Here is a 17500-nt window from a genome sequence, read left to right on the forward strand (position 1 = left end):
ATGTATGTATACATGTGTGTATATATGTATGTATACATGTATATATGTATGTATACATGGATGCAGTGGCGTGCAGTCACTAGAGGCAGGGGAGGCACGGCCTCACCTGCCATCATGGAAAGAAAAAAAAAGTAAAAAGAAAAAAAAAAAACATTAAATTGTTATATGTATCCAGTGATTATACTAAAGTTATTTTCCATTTAACTTCACCAGTTTTAGATTATTTTTATTTTTATTTTCACATTTGCCGTTCAAATACTGAGAAGAGACGGTGCGGTGATCAGCAGCCAGTTGAGGCACGTCACTCAGTTGTGCCTCACCATGGATTGTGCAATGACTCGGCTAACTGCTGGCCTGCTGTGCAGTGAGACCGTATTGCTATATGAATTATATTATACATTTCCATAGTTTAGTTAGCTGAGGTATATAATGTACAGTGTATTTTGTCAACAACTGTATGTGTGTCACGTATTTTTAGTGCTGAGCGATCATAAAACTGCTGCCAAGACACACTGTGTGAGGCTCGTATCATAACCCCGCCTCCTTGTGCCAAGCACCTCCGCCGCAGAATGCATCGCCCGACGGGAGCGCCACACCAGCCAAAGCCCACACCCAGACCCTCCACGTGCAAGACCGAATCCACCCAAAAAAAGTCACTTAACAAGAAGCCAAAAAGTGCAAAAACAACAATGCTCGCGCGGCGCGCCGGAGGAGCCGTGACAGGGACACAACATTAGGTACACCTGCAGAATGCAGCGCGGAATTCATATTTCATTCATTCACAACGCTCCCGCATTTATAAGTAAAGGTAAGACCATTATAACGTTTTTTTAATTAAATGTGCTTTATTGTGTGCTACAGTTTGTAAGTGTAAAGTTAAAGTTAGGTTAAAGTAGCAATGATTGTCACACACACACTAGGTGTGGTGAAATTTGTACTCTGCATTTGACCCATCCCCTTGTTCACCCCCTGGGAGGTGAGGGGAGCAGTGGGCAGCAGCGGCGCCGTGCCTGGGAATAATTTTTGGTGATTTAACCCCCAATTCCAACCCTTGATGCTGAGTGCCAAGCAGGGAAGAATGCTGGTATGAGCTTTTAAACATAACCCGTTAACTGCTGCCAATCAAATTGTGAATAAGATACTCTTTAGGGTTCATATGTTTGTAAATCTGACTGTGATAAAGTCAGTGCCTCACCTGCCATGAACGTCACCGCACGCCACTGCATGGATGTATATATATGTATATACATGTATGTATGTATATAATAATGGATTAGATTTATATAGCGCTTTTCTAGACACTCAAAGCACTTTCCAGAAAAGTGAAAACCCATCATTCATTCACACCTGGTGGTGGTAAGCTACTTTCATAGCCACAGCTGCCATAGGGTAGACTGACGGAAGCGTGGCTGCCAGTTTGCGCCTACGGCCCCTCCGACCACCACCTATCATTCATCATTCATTCACCAGTGTGAGCGGCACTGGGGGCAAGGGTGAAGTGTCCTGCCCAAGGACACAACGGCAGCGATTTGGATGTCAAGAGGCGGGGAGCGAACCTGCAACCCTCAGGTTTCTGACACGGCCGCTCTACCCACTATGCCATGCCGCCCTCCAATGGGAAAAAAGTCACAATTTTGGCAAATTCCAAACAAATTGTTTAGCAGTAGTATAAAGGAAGGGAAAGATTGTTTTATAAATATCCCCGTAATGCTTTAAAGGTTTAATTTACAATTTTTGGTACTTGCAGAATCCAAATACACAACAGCAGCTACCAATAGATAAGAAAACTTGGTTTTGCATAATAGGGCCCTTTTAATGATAAACTGCAGTTAGCATTACAGTAAAACCACGATTAATAACCGCACTTCAATAAACTCACTACTGCTCATTGACTGGAGAAACAAGCTAGCATGCTAATGGCAGGTTATTGCTGATGATAATACAAAAGTCATTAACGTCCTTCTCTACGACAAACGACATACCCCAATCAAAACCTGTACAAAACAGGGGTGGTGGCCGATGTTGTGACTTGTGGCAGCACGTGCACGTGGTGGTTGTCGGAGCTGGCGAACTTGCCGATTTCCTTCTCGTTTGTTGTCTGGGTGTGGGCTTGTCGAGGGTTACCCCTTGGGGGATATATATGTATGTATGTATGTATATGTATGTATACATGTATGTATGTATATATATGTATGTATGTATGTATACATGTATGTATGTATATATATATGTATGTATACATTTATGTATATATACAGGTATATGTATGTATACATTTATGTATGTATACATGTATGTATACATGTATGTATACATGTATGTATATATATATGTATGTATACATGTATGTATATATATATGTATGTATACATGTATGTATATATATATGTATGTATACATGTATGTATATATATATATATGTATGTATACATGTATATATATATGTATATGTATGTATACATATATACATACATATATATACATGCATATATATATACATACATACTGTATACATACATACACATATATATATATCAATCAATCAATCAATGTTTATTTATATAGCCCTAAATCACAAGTGTCTCAAGGTCCTGCTCAACACCGACATCTATTTAATAATACCACCTTAACATTTGACAACCAAACAATTAAACAAGGCGACTCTGTAAAGAATCTGGGTATTATCTTCGACCCCAACTCTCTCGTTTGAGTCGCACATTAAGAGTGTTACTAAAACGGCCTTCTTTCATCTCCGTAATATCGCTAAAATTCGTCCCATTTTGTCCACAAGCGATGCTGAGATCATTATCCATGCGTTCGTTACATCTCGTCTCGATTACTGTAACGTTTTATTTTCGGGCCTCCCTATGTCTAGCATTAAAAGATTACAGATGGTACAAAATGCGGCTGCTAGACTTTTGACAAAAACAAGAAAGTTTGATCATATTACGCCTATACTGGCTCACTTGCACTGGCTTCCTGTGCACCTAAGATGCGACTTTAAGGTTTTACTACTTACGTATAAAATACTACACGGTCAAGCTCCTGCCTATCTTGCCGATTGTATTGTACCATATGTCCCGGCAAGAAATCTGCGTTCAAAGAACTCCGGCTTATTAGTGATTCCCAGAGCCCAAAAAAAGTCTGCGGGCTATAGAGCGTTTTCTATTCGGGCTCCAATACTATGGAATGCCCTCCCGGTAAAAGTTAGAGATGCTACCTCAGTAGAAGCATTTAAGTCTCATCTTAAAACTCATTTGTATACTCTAGCCTTTAAATAGACTCCCTTTTTAGACCAGTTGATCTGCCGTTTCTTTTCTTTTCTTTTCTACTCTGCTCCAAACCCGGGGTGGACCGCTAGCCTGTTCATCAGATGGGGACATCTCTACGCTGCTGACTCGTCTCCACTCGGGATGGTTCCTGCTGGCCCCACTATGGACTGGACTCTCGCTGATGTGTTGGACTTTCACAATATTATGTCAGACCCACTCGACATCCATTGCTTTCGGTCTCCCCTAGAGGGGGGGGGGGCTTACCCACATATGCGGTCCTCTCCAAGGTTTCTCATAGTCATTCACATTGACGTCCCACTGGGGTGAGTTTTCCTTGCCCGTATGTGGGCTCTGTACCGAGGATGTCGTTGTGGCTTGTACAGCCCTTTGAGATACTTGTGATTTAGGGCTATATAAATAAACATTGATTGATTGATTGATTGATGTCGAGTGGGTCTGACATAATATTGTGAAAGTCCAGTCCACAGCGGATCCAACACATCAGCGAAAGTCCAGTCCATAGTGGGGCCAGCAGGAACCATCCCGAGCGGAGACGGGTCAGCAGCGTAGAGATGTCCCCGTTATATACAAACCCCGTTTCCATATGAGTTGGGAAATTGTGTTAGATGTAAATATAAACGGAATACAATGATTTGCAAATCCTTTTCAACCCATATTCAGTTGAATATGCTACAAAGACAACATATTTGATGTTCAAACTGATAAACTTTTTTTTTTGTGCAAATAATCATTAACTTTAGAATTTGATGCCAGCAACACATGACAAAGAAGTTGGGAAATGTGGCAATAAATACTGATAAAGTTGAGGAATGCTCATCAAACACTTATTTGGAACATCCCACAGGTGAACAGGCAAATTGGGAACAGGTGTGTGCCATGATTGGGTATAAAAGTAGATTCCATGAAATGCTCAGTCATTCACAAACAAGGATGGGGCAAGGGTCACCACTTTGTCAACAAATGCGTGAGCAAATTGTTGAACAGTTTAAGAAAAACCTTTCTCAACCAGCTATTGCAAGGAATTTAGGGATTTTACCATCTACGCTCCGTAATATCATCAAAGGATTCAGAGAATCTGGAGAAATCACTGCACGTAAGCAGCTAAGCCCGTGACCTTCGATCCCTCAGGCTGTACTGCATCAACAAGCGACATCAGTGTGTAAAGGATATCACCACATGGGCTCAGGAACACTTCAGAAACCCACTGTCAGTAACTACAGTTGGTCGCTACATCTGTAAGTGCAAGTTAAAACTCCTATGCAAGGCGAAAACCGTTTATCAACAACACCCAGAAACGCAGTCGGCTTCGCTGGGCCTGAGCTCATCGAAGATGGACTGATACAAAGTGGAAAAGTGTTCTGTGGTCTGACAAGTCCACAGGGTACAGTTACCAAAAACACCAAAAATAGATGCTCGATTTGTTGCCAATCGTTTTTATTAAAGAAAGAGTGTCTAAAAGGATTGGAGAAATCTCTAAAAAAAACAACTTCTCCACAGAGTACAATGAGCAGCAACAATTTTAAAATAGAACAAAGCAAAATTATGTTAGAAAAATACATATGTTCATAGTATATAACAGGTAATAGTTTAATAATAAAAGGTTTGTTTTCAATGTATATATGTAATATGTTATACATCACATACAACAACGTAAGATGTCATATATCACATACAAAAATAACATTATGGAGTGGGACAGGAGGACACAAACGTTTGCAACATTTGTACTATATAGCTACGTTAGCTACATGCTAACATTACATTCACATATTAACATTATTTTTAAGTTGCACTCTTGACCAGCTAGCATGTTCAGGTATATGTTGTTCTTCTTCTCAAGTTCTACTTCTCAAGTTCTACTTTTAAAGCTGTTGTAAATCACTGGCTCAAAGTAAAACATTTTTTAGACAAAATATATAAGAAAAACACCACTGGCTATCATATAGTACCATGAGTGATTTAAATAAACTAATTCAACAAAAACATTATATTTCTCACTTTTATAGATTAAATTTAGTACAAATCATCGCTGGGGCTGAATAAGATAACTGGTGCTCTCCCAGAACTCATGCACATACTCAAAAGCGGTTCCAGACAAGCAATAACAATTTAGAGTCATGTTGTTGTTATGATAACTAACATTAGTAGCTAATCTTTTTGCTAAATTGCTATTATCAGCTGACAACAAACATACCTATTCTGCGTATGTTATGTGGGCCTTAGCTTACATGCTCAAAGCAGGAAAAAGGCAGGTGCTTCACATTAAACTGTAATCTGACTCATATGATCAACTGTATAAACGCATTTTGTAATGAGTTACAGTAAATTATTGTTCGTAATATTTGGATTAATCAGTCACCCACCTTTTCTAAAATTTACGTGTCATCGTAGCGACTATCTTTTCAAACGAGGTGCAGCAATTATTTCCCCGAGTCAGTTTTGGCCACGCACATCTATCTTCTTCTTCACCTTCTTTCTGACACGACCATTTCTTTTTTTATTCCCGCCTGTGTTCAGTTCTCGGAGAATCCTCTGCAGTTTGCTCGAAACACGAGAAAGATGCACCTCCTTGTGATTGGTCAGACCGTGGCCAGCTGAAGCAAATCCCAGCAGGCACAATACATTAAAACAATGTTGAGAACTTGTGGAATTAGGTCTGACATTGAGCAACTCAAACTAAACGTTGGAACAACATGTTTTTGACCACAATTATTCAATGTCAGATTGTCACATCACCATTATAATTTGGTCATTTACCAACCAATATTCAACGACAATAATACAACTTTTTGACGACATTTATCCAATGTTGATTTGACCATTGAAATTTGGTTAATTTATTAAACCAACAACGTGGATCCAAAGTTGGACAACATTGTCCCAATTTACTAATACAACTATTCCTCAACGTTGTTTTGAAGACAGTTGTAAAGGATCTGTGTATAATTAACGTTGTATCAATATCTTGTGCCTGCTGGGATGGCTATTTTCAATATGATTTGCATATGTATAAGGGGGCGTGGTCTGGGCGTGCCAAGCCACGCACAGGTCTGCGGAGGATTCCAAGTAGGTTGTGATGTGACAAAGAAAATGCCTGGAATTGTGCGTGCGGACACTTTAATACATCCAAATTTTTACTTGCGTGCGCCATTTTCTGGATTTGATCGTACGTCCATATTCAGTAGGAAAGCCGCGCGACTCTCTTTACATGAGTGTTCTTTTTCAAATTCAAACTAAAATTCAAAATGTGGCCCCACAGGTTGTTAAAGAGAAAGAGCCGGTCCCCGATTGGTCGGACATCACCAGCTCCGCCCCCTGCATGATGTCGCTGTCACCTTTAACCGTTCACAAGGCTTCTCAGGTCTGCGGCTGTCTTCAAGATGCACACTGGATGGACTGTTTTTAGTTTGGTTTAGGTGTTCACTGCCTTTTCTCTCAATGTAGGACCCAAGCAAGGACCCTCACAAAGACTCTGGCGGTCTTCCACGGAGACGCAGCTCTCATCGCAGCAGCAAACCGAGGGATAGGCCGCTGTCATCGCAGGGTGAGATGCCCTCGCCTCAACGTCACAATGGGTCGCTCTCTTTGCGCGCCGCTCAAGCCCTCGTTTGTCTTGACTGTTTGTTCGCTTCCATTCAGCCCAATGGAAGGCGTGTCTCTAGAAAAGTCCTGGTTGTTGTCATGCTGGTGAAAAGCCGGATTGACCTGCACAGACCAGACGAGCCAGAAAAACTCTTGTAGGCTTTTAATGCAGGGGTGTTCAAGCTTTTTTAGAAAAAAAATATCAAAGAATGAGGGGCCATTTTGAAATGTTTCACTTTTAAAAGCAGTACAATACACCAATTATATTGGACACTTCTATGCATGCTGCATATGTGTATGTTTGTGCTACTAATATAGACAACATACAAACCTATTGAATCAAAAATATTGAAATTCAATGATTTGGTGCATTTGCAAACAGCTAAAATTATCTACAAAGCAAATTATAACCTGCTACACCCAAGAATGCATCACAATTATTCTAAAAAAGAGGAGGAATGAAACCTTAGAGAAAATTAAATTTTTTATACACTTAACACCTTCACCATATCAGTATGTGAAATTAAATTGTGGAATAGATTAATAAAAAATGTACTGATATGATGCGTTTTCAACTAAAAATGTTTACAAAGTACAAAAACAAAGAATTCTGGTAGACATCCATCCATCCATTTTCTACCGCTTATTCCCTTTTTTGTGCTTTATAGAAAATTAGATATTATTCACCACATTATTCGAATCATAACTGACTAAACTATTTATTCAAGAGAACTTTTGTATTTAAAAATTCATTGTCGTAATTTGTGTTACAAAATGAGAACAGGAAGTGAACACGTGTTGATAACTAAAAATGGTAAGATTAAATAAGATTTGCTTCCTCCAAGTCCTTTTCGGACATGCACACTGGTACAAAAGCCGCAACTACAAAATTTTATGGGGAAAAAATCTAATATATTAGCCGCACAGGACTGTAAGTCGCAAATATATACGTTGTGACATGAGTTATTTACACTGAAAGATTTTGGAAATGTTTAAATACATACTGTTTCCAAACTGTGTCTGTAACATGGCAGTAAAACGACTGATAAAACAAAACAGAAGTCATCGTCATGGACCCACTAGCCGAAGAAGCTAGCTCTCCAATCAGCTAAACAGATGTCGTTGTGGCTTGTGCAGCCCTTTGAGACTTTTGTGATTTAGGGCTATATAAATGAACATTGATTGATTGATTGATTGAAACAGACTCAATAACTCCATGGTGACATTTTGGTGAATTTACTGAGGAATTTGTGAAACTGAAACAATATAAGAAGAATGCCATTAATAATGCAAACCAAAGACACTTGTAAACGTGTTAGCATATTAGCTAATGCTAACGACGCTAGCTTCATTACATTATGATAGCACGTACAAAGATGCATGAAAACACTCCCACAGGCATCACACATGGGGCGGTTAAGTAAGTAAGAATCGTTTTAGTTATATTGTAAAGTGATGAATAGAGTATTGGAGTGATGAATGAAGAATCAGTTCAGTTTATTCATTTATATAGCACATGCTTAGTTGTTTAATATTTATTAAGGATACACTGATATCAAGGTCGAAAAACACCAAAATAAATGATGACAATTATTACCATTCAAAGCCTTTAAACAATAAAACAATGATACAATGATAAATATTTACTCACCACAACAATATAAAATGAAAATAATAAAGTACAGGATGAATACTGAATGGTGCCACAGAAGAGTAGACGTGCTCAGGCGTACTTTCCTTTTATGTGCGGCGGTGTTCATCTAATCAGAATAACCGCCTACATCAGGGGTGTCACACTCATGTTAGCTCAGGGGCCGCATGGCGGAAAATATGTTGTATAATAACAAGATACTTTGGAAAAGTGTTACTTGCAACTTAGTAGGAACAAGTGCAGAAAAATGAAGGTCCACAAAGGCATGCTTGGAGGAGTTTGGTGTGGAAGAAGCTTAGACTTAAAATGGGGACCAATTATATTCATTTTTTATTTCCTGCGTGTATAATGGCCACGTGCCCCGACATTTTTGCCCTGCCAGTGTGCCTTCATGGAAAGGAAAACGGTGACACGCCACGTCTCCTGCCAGCCTCCTAATTGTCGTGGTTCTCTCCTCTCAGGGTTGGTGAGGATGCTCCCAGGAGGCGGCCATCCTGCCTCGGAGGGTTTTACCTTCCCGCTCTCCTCTCCTCAGAGACTCAACGGGCACGTCAGCGGGCACGTCAGCGGGCTCAGACCCGAGAGCGTCAACGGCTGCGAGCGCCTCACGCCGTGTAACAGCACGCCGTGCTCCCGCGCTACCAGGTCAGCTTTCTTTGCTTTTGTGTGTTTAGGACCTGACTTCTTCCTCTTCTATTGTTCTTATTTTGTATTTGAAGTTCATTTAAGGCTCTGCCATATCTTAAAACTCCTATTCCATGAAATGGATAACACAGTCCTGATGAATACGTCATAAAGCACTCTTTTTAAACAAAGATCCTCTAAATGACAGGAGCTCTTTGCGGCTTTTAAGCACCTACTGTAAAAACAGTAGTTAAAGATCCTTTATATGACAAGAGTGCTGTGATGCTTTGAGGAATCTACTACAACAACAGGGAACCTGCGGTGTATTAAAAAGTCTAAAGTCCAATTGTTTCAGTTCAAGACCTTGAAATGTCTTGAATTAATTTAAAATCTTGTAAAAAATCTTAAATATGACAATGAAAGGTCTTGAACATATATTTAATTCTTTAAAACAAATGCATAAACGACAGTTTATTTTATAAATGTTTGAGGGCACTAATAATTCTGTAAATACAAAACAGAACTAAAGTATCTGTGCAGTCCAGTCACAACTAGATTTCCACTGAATGCGGAACGGCGGACTCTTTCCGTTTCCATTCAAAATCAGCGTGTGTGGCTGCAACTCCCTGGGTCCGTTCAGCTAAAATTATCCGGTTTACATTCGAAATAAAACACCCCGTGTTCAAGGTTATACACTTTAAAACGTCCTAATTGCCAGGGACTGACCTGAAGTTCAATTTGGCAGACGTAATCTCACCTCATTAGTGTAAATGTAAAGGACATGCTGAGTCTGGCGGTCCAAAAATCAAAGAATCATATTACAGGCATATTCTGGACAGCTATTTGGGACCGGGGGAAGCAGGGGAGTGGTTAGCTGGAGTTGAATGACCTTATCCAAGAAAACTTTGGAACATTCAACGTTAAGTATAGATTGAAATTTCTGCAAAACTCCACAAACACACAAAAATGTATCACAAACTAAAAAAAAAAATGTTTCACAGACACAAACATGTTTTACAAACTCAAAAAAATGTTTTACAAACTTCTAAAAAAGTTTTACAAAATCCAAAAAATGTTTTTCAAACTCCAAACAATGTTTCACAAACTCAAATAAATGTTCCACAAACACAAAAATGTTTCACAAACTCAAATAAATGTTCCACAAACACAAAAAATGTTTCACAAACTCAAATAAATGTTCCACAAACACAAAAAATGTTTCACAAACTCAAAAATATTTTACAAACTCAAAAAAGGTTTCACAAACTCCAAAAAATGTTTCATAAACTCAAAAAAATGTTTCACTAACTCAAAAAAATGTTCCACAAATTCAGAAAAATGTTTCACAAATTCAGAAAAATGTTTCACAAACTCAAATACAATTTCACAAACTCCATTTTTTTCCCCACAAATTCAGAAAAAGGTTTCACAAATTCAGAAAATTGTTTCACAAATTCAAAAATATTTTACAAACTCAAAAACAATGTTTTACAAACTAATGTTTCATAAACTCAAAAAAATGTTTCACCAACTCAAAAAAATGTTCCACAAATTCAGAAAAATGTTTCACAAATTCAGAAAAATGTTTGACAAACTCAAATACATTTTTACAAACACAATTTTTTTTCACAAACTCAATTTTTTTCCCCACAAATTCAGAAAAAGGTTTCACAAATTCAGAAAAATGTTTCACAAATTCAAAAATATTTTACAAACTCAAAAACAATGTTTTACAAACTCATGTTTTTACAAACTCAAAAAAATGTTTCACAAACTCCAAAAAATGTTTCACAAACTCCAAAAAATGTCTCACAAACTCAAATAAATGTTCCACAAACACAAAAATGTTTCACAAACTCTAATAAATGTTCCACAAACACAAAAAATGTTTCACAAACTCAAATAAATGTTCCACAAACACAAAAAATGTTTCACAAACTCAAAAATATTTTACAAACTCAAAAAAGGTTTCACAAACTCCAAAAAATGTTTCATAAACTCAAAAAAATGTTCCACAAATTCAGAAAAATGTTTCACAAATTCAGAAAAATGTTTCACAAATTCAAAAATATTTTACAAACTCAAAAACAATGTTTTACAAACTCAATTTTTTTTACAAACTCAAAAAAGGTTTCACAAACTCCACAAAAATGTTTCATAAACTCAAAACATTTTTGCACAAACTCAAACAAATGTTTCATAAACTCAAAACATTTTTGCACAAACTCAAACAAATGTTCCACGAATTCAGAAAAATGTTTCACAAATTCAGAAAAATATTTCACAAACTCAAATACATTTTCACAAACACAAAAAATGTTTCACAAACTCAAAAAAATGTTTTACAAACTCCTAAAAAGGTTTTTAAAAAACCCCAAAAATGTTTCACAAACTCAAAAAAATGTTTCACAAATTAAAAAAAATGTTTCACAAACTCAAATAAATGTCCCAGAAACACAAAAATGTTTCACAAACTCAAAAAAATGTTTCACAAACGCCAATTTTTTTTTCACAAACTCCAATTTTTTCCCCACAAATTCAGAAAAATGTTTCACAAACTCAAATAAATGTCCCACGAACACAAAAAATGTTTCACTAACTCAAATACATTTTTCACAAACTCAAATAAAAAAAATAAAAATATATATATATATTTATATATATATATATATATATATATATATGTGTGTGTGTGTATGTTTGTGTATATGTATGTATCTATATGTATGTGTATGTAGGTATATATGTACACATATATGTATGTATATAAATGTATATATTTATTTATGTATATATATATATATATATATATATATATATATATATGTGTGTGTGTGTGTGTGTGTGTGTGTGTGTGTGTGTGTGTGTGTGTGTGTGTGTGTGTGTGTGCGTGTGCGTGTGCGTGTGCGTGCGTGCGTGCGTGAAGTTGGTAGAGTGGCCGTGCCAGCAATCGGAGGGTTGCTGGTTACTGGGGTTCAATCCCCACCTTCTACCATTCTAGTCACGTCCGTTGTGTCCTTGGGCAAGACACTTCACCCTTGCTCCTGATGGGTGCTGGTTAGCGCCTTGCATGGCAGCTCCCGCCATCAGTGTGTGAATGGGTGAATGTGGAAATAGTGTCAAAGCGCTTTGAGTCCCTTGAAGGTAGAAAAGTGCTATACAAGTATAACCCATTTATTTATTATCATTTATTTATATTAAGAGTATGTGAAAGTTCAACTCCGACCTTGTTTATTTCCGTGACAAGTTTTTTGTAATCAATCAGAAATACTGTATCAAGCAGCTAAAATGCGCCAAACATGGATAAGTGAGGATTGATTGAGAGTGTTTTTCATTTTTCTCATCATGCTTTGTAATGGATTTAAATGGGTGTAACTTTTTATTTTTTATGGTGCATGTACGCAATTTATAGATACCCACAATGTTCAGTAAGCAGGTTGTGTTGTCTGACCATGTGTGTTGACATTTTGTGACGGTTGGATTTTATTTATTTTTTTTGCACCATGATTAGGGAAAGTTGTTTGCATTGCGTCATATACAGTCACATTTTCAGTAAAGCCATAATAAATTCATAAAAGAACCAAACTTCATGAATGTTTTTGTGACAAACAAGTATGTACTCCAATCTCTCTATCACAAAAAAATAAGAGTTGTAGAAATTATTAAAAACTCAAGACAGCCATGACATTATGTCCTTCACAAGTGTATGTAAACATTGGCCACAACTGTAAGTATATGCTGAGAATGGCCCCCACTTACGGCATCATTTTAAAGGTCTTTGCCATGAATTACTCAAGTTTCCCACTTGAGTGTGACAAACCAAAAGCTTCAAAATTGTCAAACTATTAAAATGTAGTCAATTTCCCTGTGGGTAAGATTCCTTATTAAATCATGTCTCGTGGGCCGAATTGCAGATGATCAGTAGACGATCATTTCCAAGATGAACTTCTATAATACTTGTGTGTTTTGACTCTTGCAGTCCGTGTCTGATGGATCTGGTGGAGATTGAGAGGAAGCTGCGGGAAGCCAAAGCGGAACGGGAGCGGCTGCTCAGAGAGCGGGTTCGTTATTCCGCAGAACCGTGTCACTCAAACCATGCTCCCTTTCACTGACGAAGCACGTTAGCCCGACTTTGCACGGTTGGAAACGCTGATTTCCAAAGTTGTGTTCACACAGGAAGAGCGACAGCAACTTTTGCTTGAGGAGAGAAGACCGCGAGAGCTTAACTCGACCAAACCGGATCCTGAGAGGCCACGCAGACCAGAACCACAGGACAGCCAGACCAGTTCCCTGCTTAACTCCCCTGAGGTATTTTTGACTTAAACCAGGGGTGTCCAGACCTTTTCCACTGAGGGAATCAAAGCATGCGGGAGCCATTTTTATATTTTTTATTTTCAAAACCAATACAATATATATATATATATATATATATATATATATATATATATATATATATATATATATATATATATATATATATATATATATATATATATATATATAATTTTATTTTTTGATACTCCAGCTTTAAACCCTACATTATGTCTCTCACAGTCATTAAAACACCTTTTTAATTTTAGTTTTACGCGCCAAGAAACACTTACAAAAACATGCAGTTATTGTCAAAGTACAACACATTTGGTCATTTCCCAACCAATATTCTATGACACAAATACAACGTCGAAACAACATGCATTTTGACTACGTTTAATCAATGTTGGGTTCTGATGTTGTTATGGCCATTGGATTTTGGTCATTTCCCAACCAATATGCTACGACAAAAATTCAACGTTGAAACAACATGCTTTTTGACAACGTTTAATCGATGTTGGGTTCTGATGTTGATTTGGCCATTGAATTTTGGTCATTTCCCAACCCATATTCTACAACACAAATACAACATTGAAACAACATGCTTTTTGATGTTTAATCAATGTTGGGTTCTGACATTGATTTGACCATAGAATTTTGGTCATTTCCCAACCAACAACGTGGATCCAACGTTAGACATCAACGTTGTCTCAATTTACAAATAGAACTATTTTGTAACTCTGTTTCAAAGTCAGTTTTAAAGGACATGTGCGTATAATCAACATTGTATCAATGTCTTGTGCCTGCTGGGAAAAAATCTTCTTGGTGGAAAATGTTGAGTGAATTGACTTGTAAAACAGCGCTCTCTGCTGGATTCATAGCTTTCCTCTGCACATACAGTAGCGCCATGACACCACTTTCTGTTTAAGTGACCAAAAAAAAGGCTTTTATTCAATTTCCGCAGAGAAAACTAATCCTTGGGTCTACTGGCGTGACATTTTTATACAATATTTTGCTTGGTCACCTAAAAGACAAAGTTTAGATGCATGCCTTTTAAAAAAAAAAAAAAAAAAAAAAACTTAGTCGAAAATATTTTTTTATTTATTAGATTTGATTTCGCATGTTCACAAAATAAAAGATGGCCGGCGCACATGTTAGAGCAGGGTTGTCCAAAGTGTGTCTTGGGTGCAGCTAATTTTTTACTGCCCGTGGCACATTCAAAAAGCTCTATTTAAAAAAACATTAAATAGTGGAATAAAAGAGCAAACGTCAAATATAACAAAACAATTGCAATGTTGACTCCAATAACGCAAAGCTGCCAAGCAGGCTGTTTTTATTCTTTAAAACTGTCAATGCTCAAAAAATACTAATTAATTAAAATAAAAGTTTTATGATTTATTGACCTATTTAAGGCTCCAATTACTTCACATCAAATATTCTACTTTGAAATGTGTTTTGGCTTAAAATATTGCATATTTCTAATTTTTGCCATAAAAAACTGGGTTTTTAACAAAAAGAGCATAAAACATAAAATCAAAGTACATTTTTTTTTGGACAGATACACGTTGAAGTTAATGTAGAGATTTAAGCGTTGAATAATGAAAATATTTTTAATTTATGACTTGTTTTTAACACTTATATGACTGAAGCTTTTCTGATCCCCAATCATTTTAGTAGAATTTTATTTAAACTGTCAATTCTCAAAAAAAAAAAAATGAATTAAAATAAAAGTTGTTATAAATTATTGACCTATTTTACCTTAAATCAAATATTACACTTTGAAATATTTTTTCGGGGAAAATATTGCATATTTTGTGTTTTTGCCATTAGAAAATAGGGTTTCGACAAAAAGGGCATTTAACATAAAAATAATATTTTATTGACACATAGATTTTGAAGTTGATGTAGAGATGTAAGTGTTAAATAAATAAATAAATACAAATAATGACAATTTATGACCTATTTTTTAAATGTTTATGACTGAGACCCTTTTGGGTCCCAGGGTTCTAACTTGAGGGGAGCCCTAAAGGTAAAAAAAAAAACCTATATATTGCACTGGTTCTTAAAAAAGGAAAAACATCATAATGGCCCCTGCATGCTTTGATATTTTAGTGTGTAGCCCTCAGTGGAAAAAGTTTGGACACACGCACACAGATATGATATAATGGCGTCTTCAAGTACCAGCTTGGAGAGAGAGTGAAGAAAATGTGTGTCAACTTTCAGTTTTGATACTCGTCAAGGTAATGTATCCAAGCAGGACCATTTCCAGCCGAGTCATACCAAAGACTATAAAAATGGGACCCATAACCTCCCTGCTTGGCACTCAGCAACAAAGGGTTGGAGTTGGGGGTTAAATCATCAAAATGATTCCTGGGCGCGGCGCCGCTGCTGCCCACTGCTCCCCAAGGGGATGGGACAAATGCAGAGGACAAATTTCACCACATCTAGTGTGTGTGTGACAATCATTGGTACTTTAATCTTTAATCTTTAATCTTATAGAGACTTCTTGGACCTTTAGATAGCTCTGTTCATTCTCTGTCATTGTTTGTCAACATCAGTTTTAGTCACCTCATCATCAAGGTGTGTGGAGTCTCCCCTAATCCACCCTTAGAAGTTTCAGTTGGAAAGTGTAGACCTTACGCCGCGTGTCTCTGCAGCACAGCTTGCCGCTCTTCCTCTCGCCGCACTTTGACCTCCGCGCCCACGTGGAGTCCCTGGGTCACGGCGTCGCCGGCTGCACCGACCTGCGGATGACGCCTCGGCGCTGCGCGGGCTTCCTGACCAAGCAAGGCGGGAGGGTGAAGACCTGGAAGAAGAGATGGTTCTTGTTTGACGTGGACCACAGGCGCCTGGCTTACTACACGGGTGAGTCCCGGTGCTCGCTGTCCTTAGAGGGGTTTTTTAAACAGTAGGGCTCCTCCCAAGTTTGGTCCTGGGGACCCGGAAGGCTCTCAGTCATAAAAATACGAAAAATAAGTCGTATATTAATTTTTTTCATGTTTTCATTCAACGCCTAAATCTTTATATCAACTTCAAATCTTTTTTTTTAAAGAAAACCCAATTTTTTATGGCAAAAACACAAAATACGCAATATTTCCCCCCAAAAAAATATTTCACAGTGGAATATTTGATGTGAAGTAATTAGAGCCTTAATTAGGTCAATCATTTCTAACAACATTGATTTTAATTCATTATTATTTTTTGAGCAAAGACTTTAAAAAAAAAAAATAGAATCCCACCAAAATTCTCAGGAATACAAAAGCACCCCACTCATAAAAATTTAAAATATAACACTTTTTTTTTTTTTAACTTTTGACACTTAAATAAGTTTCATGATTTTTTATACTTTTTTCTTAAGAAAAAACATGTTTTTTATGGCAAGCACACAAAATACACAATTTTTTCGCAAAAAAATACTTCAAAGTGGACTTATATACAGATTTTAAATTCGAAAAACAAATCAGCAGCGTCGTACAAAAAAGCTTTTATCAATTACGCCAAATAGCGAAAGTGAAACCGCTTCTATCAGGACATGATCTCGAGAAATTAATCCACGCCTTTATCTCGACTCGTTTAGACTACTGCAATGCCCTGTATGTAGGCATTAGCTAGGCCTCCCTCGCCCGCCTGCAGCTCGTGCAGAACTCTGCTGCTCGTCTGCTAACACAGACCCGCAGACGTGAGCACATCACCCCTATATTAGCGTCCCTTCACTGGCTCCCTGTGCGTTACAGAATCAATTTTAAACTCCTTTTATTTGTTTTTAAATGTCTAAACAACCTCGCACCAACATATCTCTCCGACCTCCTTCAGCCTTACTGTCCCACCCGATCCCTAAGATCAGCCGATCAGCTGCTACTGACGGTCCCGGACACAAGGCTGAAGCTTAGAGGTGACAGAGCTTTCGCTGCTGCTGCTCCCAAGCTCTGGAACGACCTACCTCTGAGTGTTAGACAAGCCTCCTCTCTTCCTGTTTTTAAATCTCTCTTAAAAACATACTTTTATTCCATGGCTTTTAACACTGAGTGATATCCATCCT

General features: G+C 37.5%; 1 protein-coding gene across 4 annotated transcripts in view; it reads left to right on the top strand.

Annotated features, from left to right (window-relative positions):
• phldb3 (pleckstrin homology-like domain, family B, member 3) overlaps positions 1-17500 on the top strand; it is a 75970-nt gene that overhangs the window by 52348 nt on the left and 6122 nt on the right. For all 4 annotated transcript variants that reach the window (XM_062029852.1, XM_062029851.1, XM_062029853.1 and 1 more), the window contains 6 exons: positions 6553-6654; positions 6738-6837; positions 8988-9171; positions 13130-13211; positions 13327-13458; positions 16119-16326. In XM_062029852.1, coding sequence (XP_061885836.1) covers positions 6553-6654; positions 6738-6837; positions 8988-9171; positions 13130-13211; positions 13327-13458; positions 16119-16326 — 808 coding nt within the window. The remainder of the gene's footprint in view (positions 1-6552; positions 6655-6737; positions 6838-8987; positions 9172-13129; positions 13212-13326; positions 13459-16118; positions 16327-17500) is intronic.

Source organism: Entelurus aequoreus, linkage group LG20 (assembly GCF_033978785.1).
Source record: "Entelurus aequoreus isolate RoL-2023_Sb linkage group LG20, RoL_Eaeq_v1.1, whole genome shotgun sequence".
NCBI classification, from domain to species: domain Eukaryota; kingdom Metazoa; phylum Chordata; class Actinopteri; order Syngnathiformes; family Syngnathidae; genus Entelurus; species Entelurus aequoreus.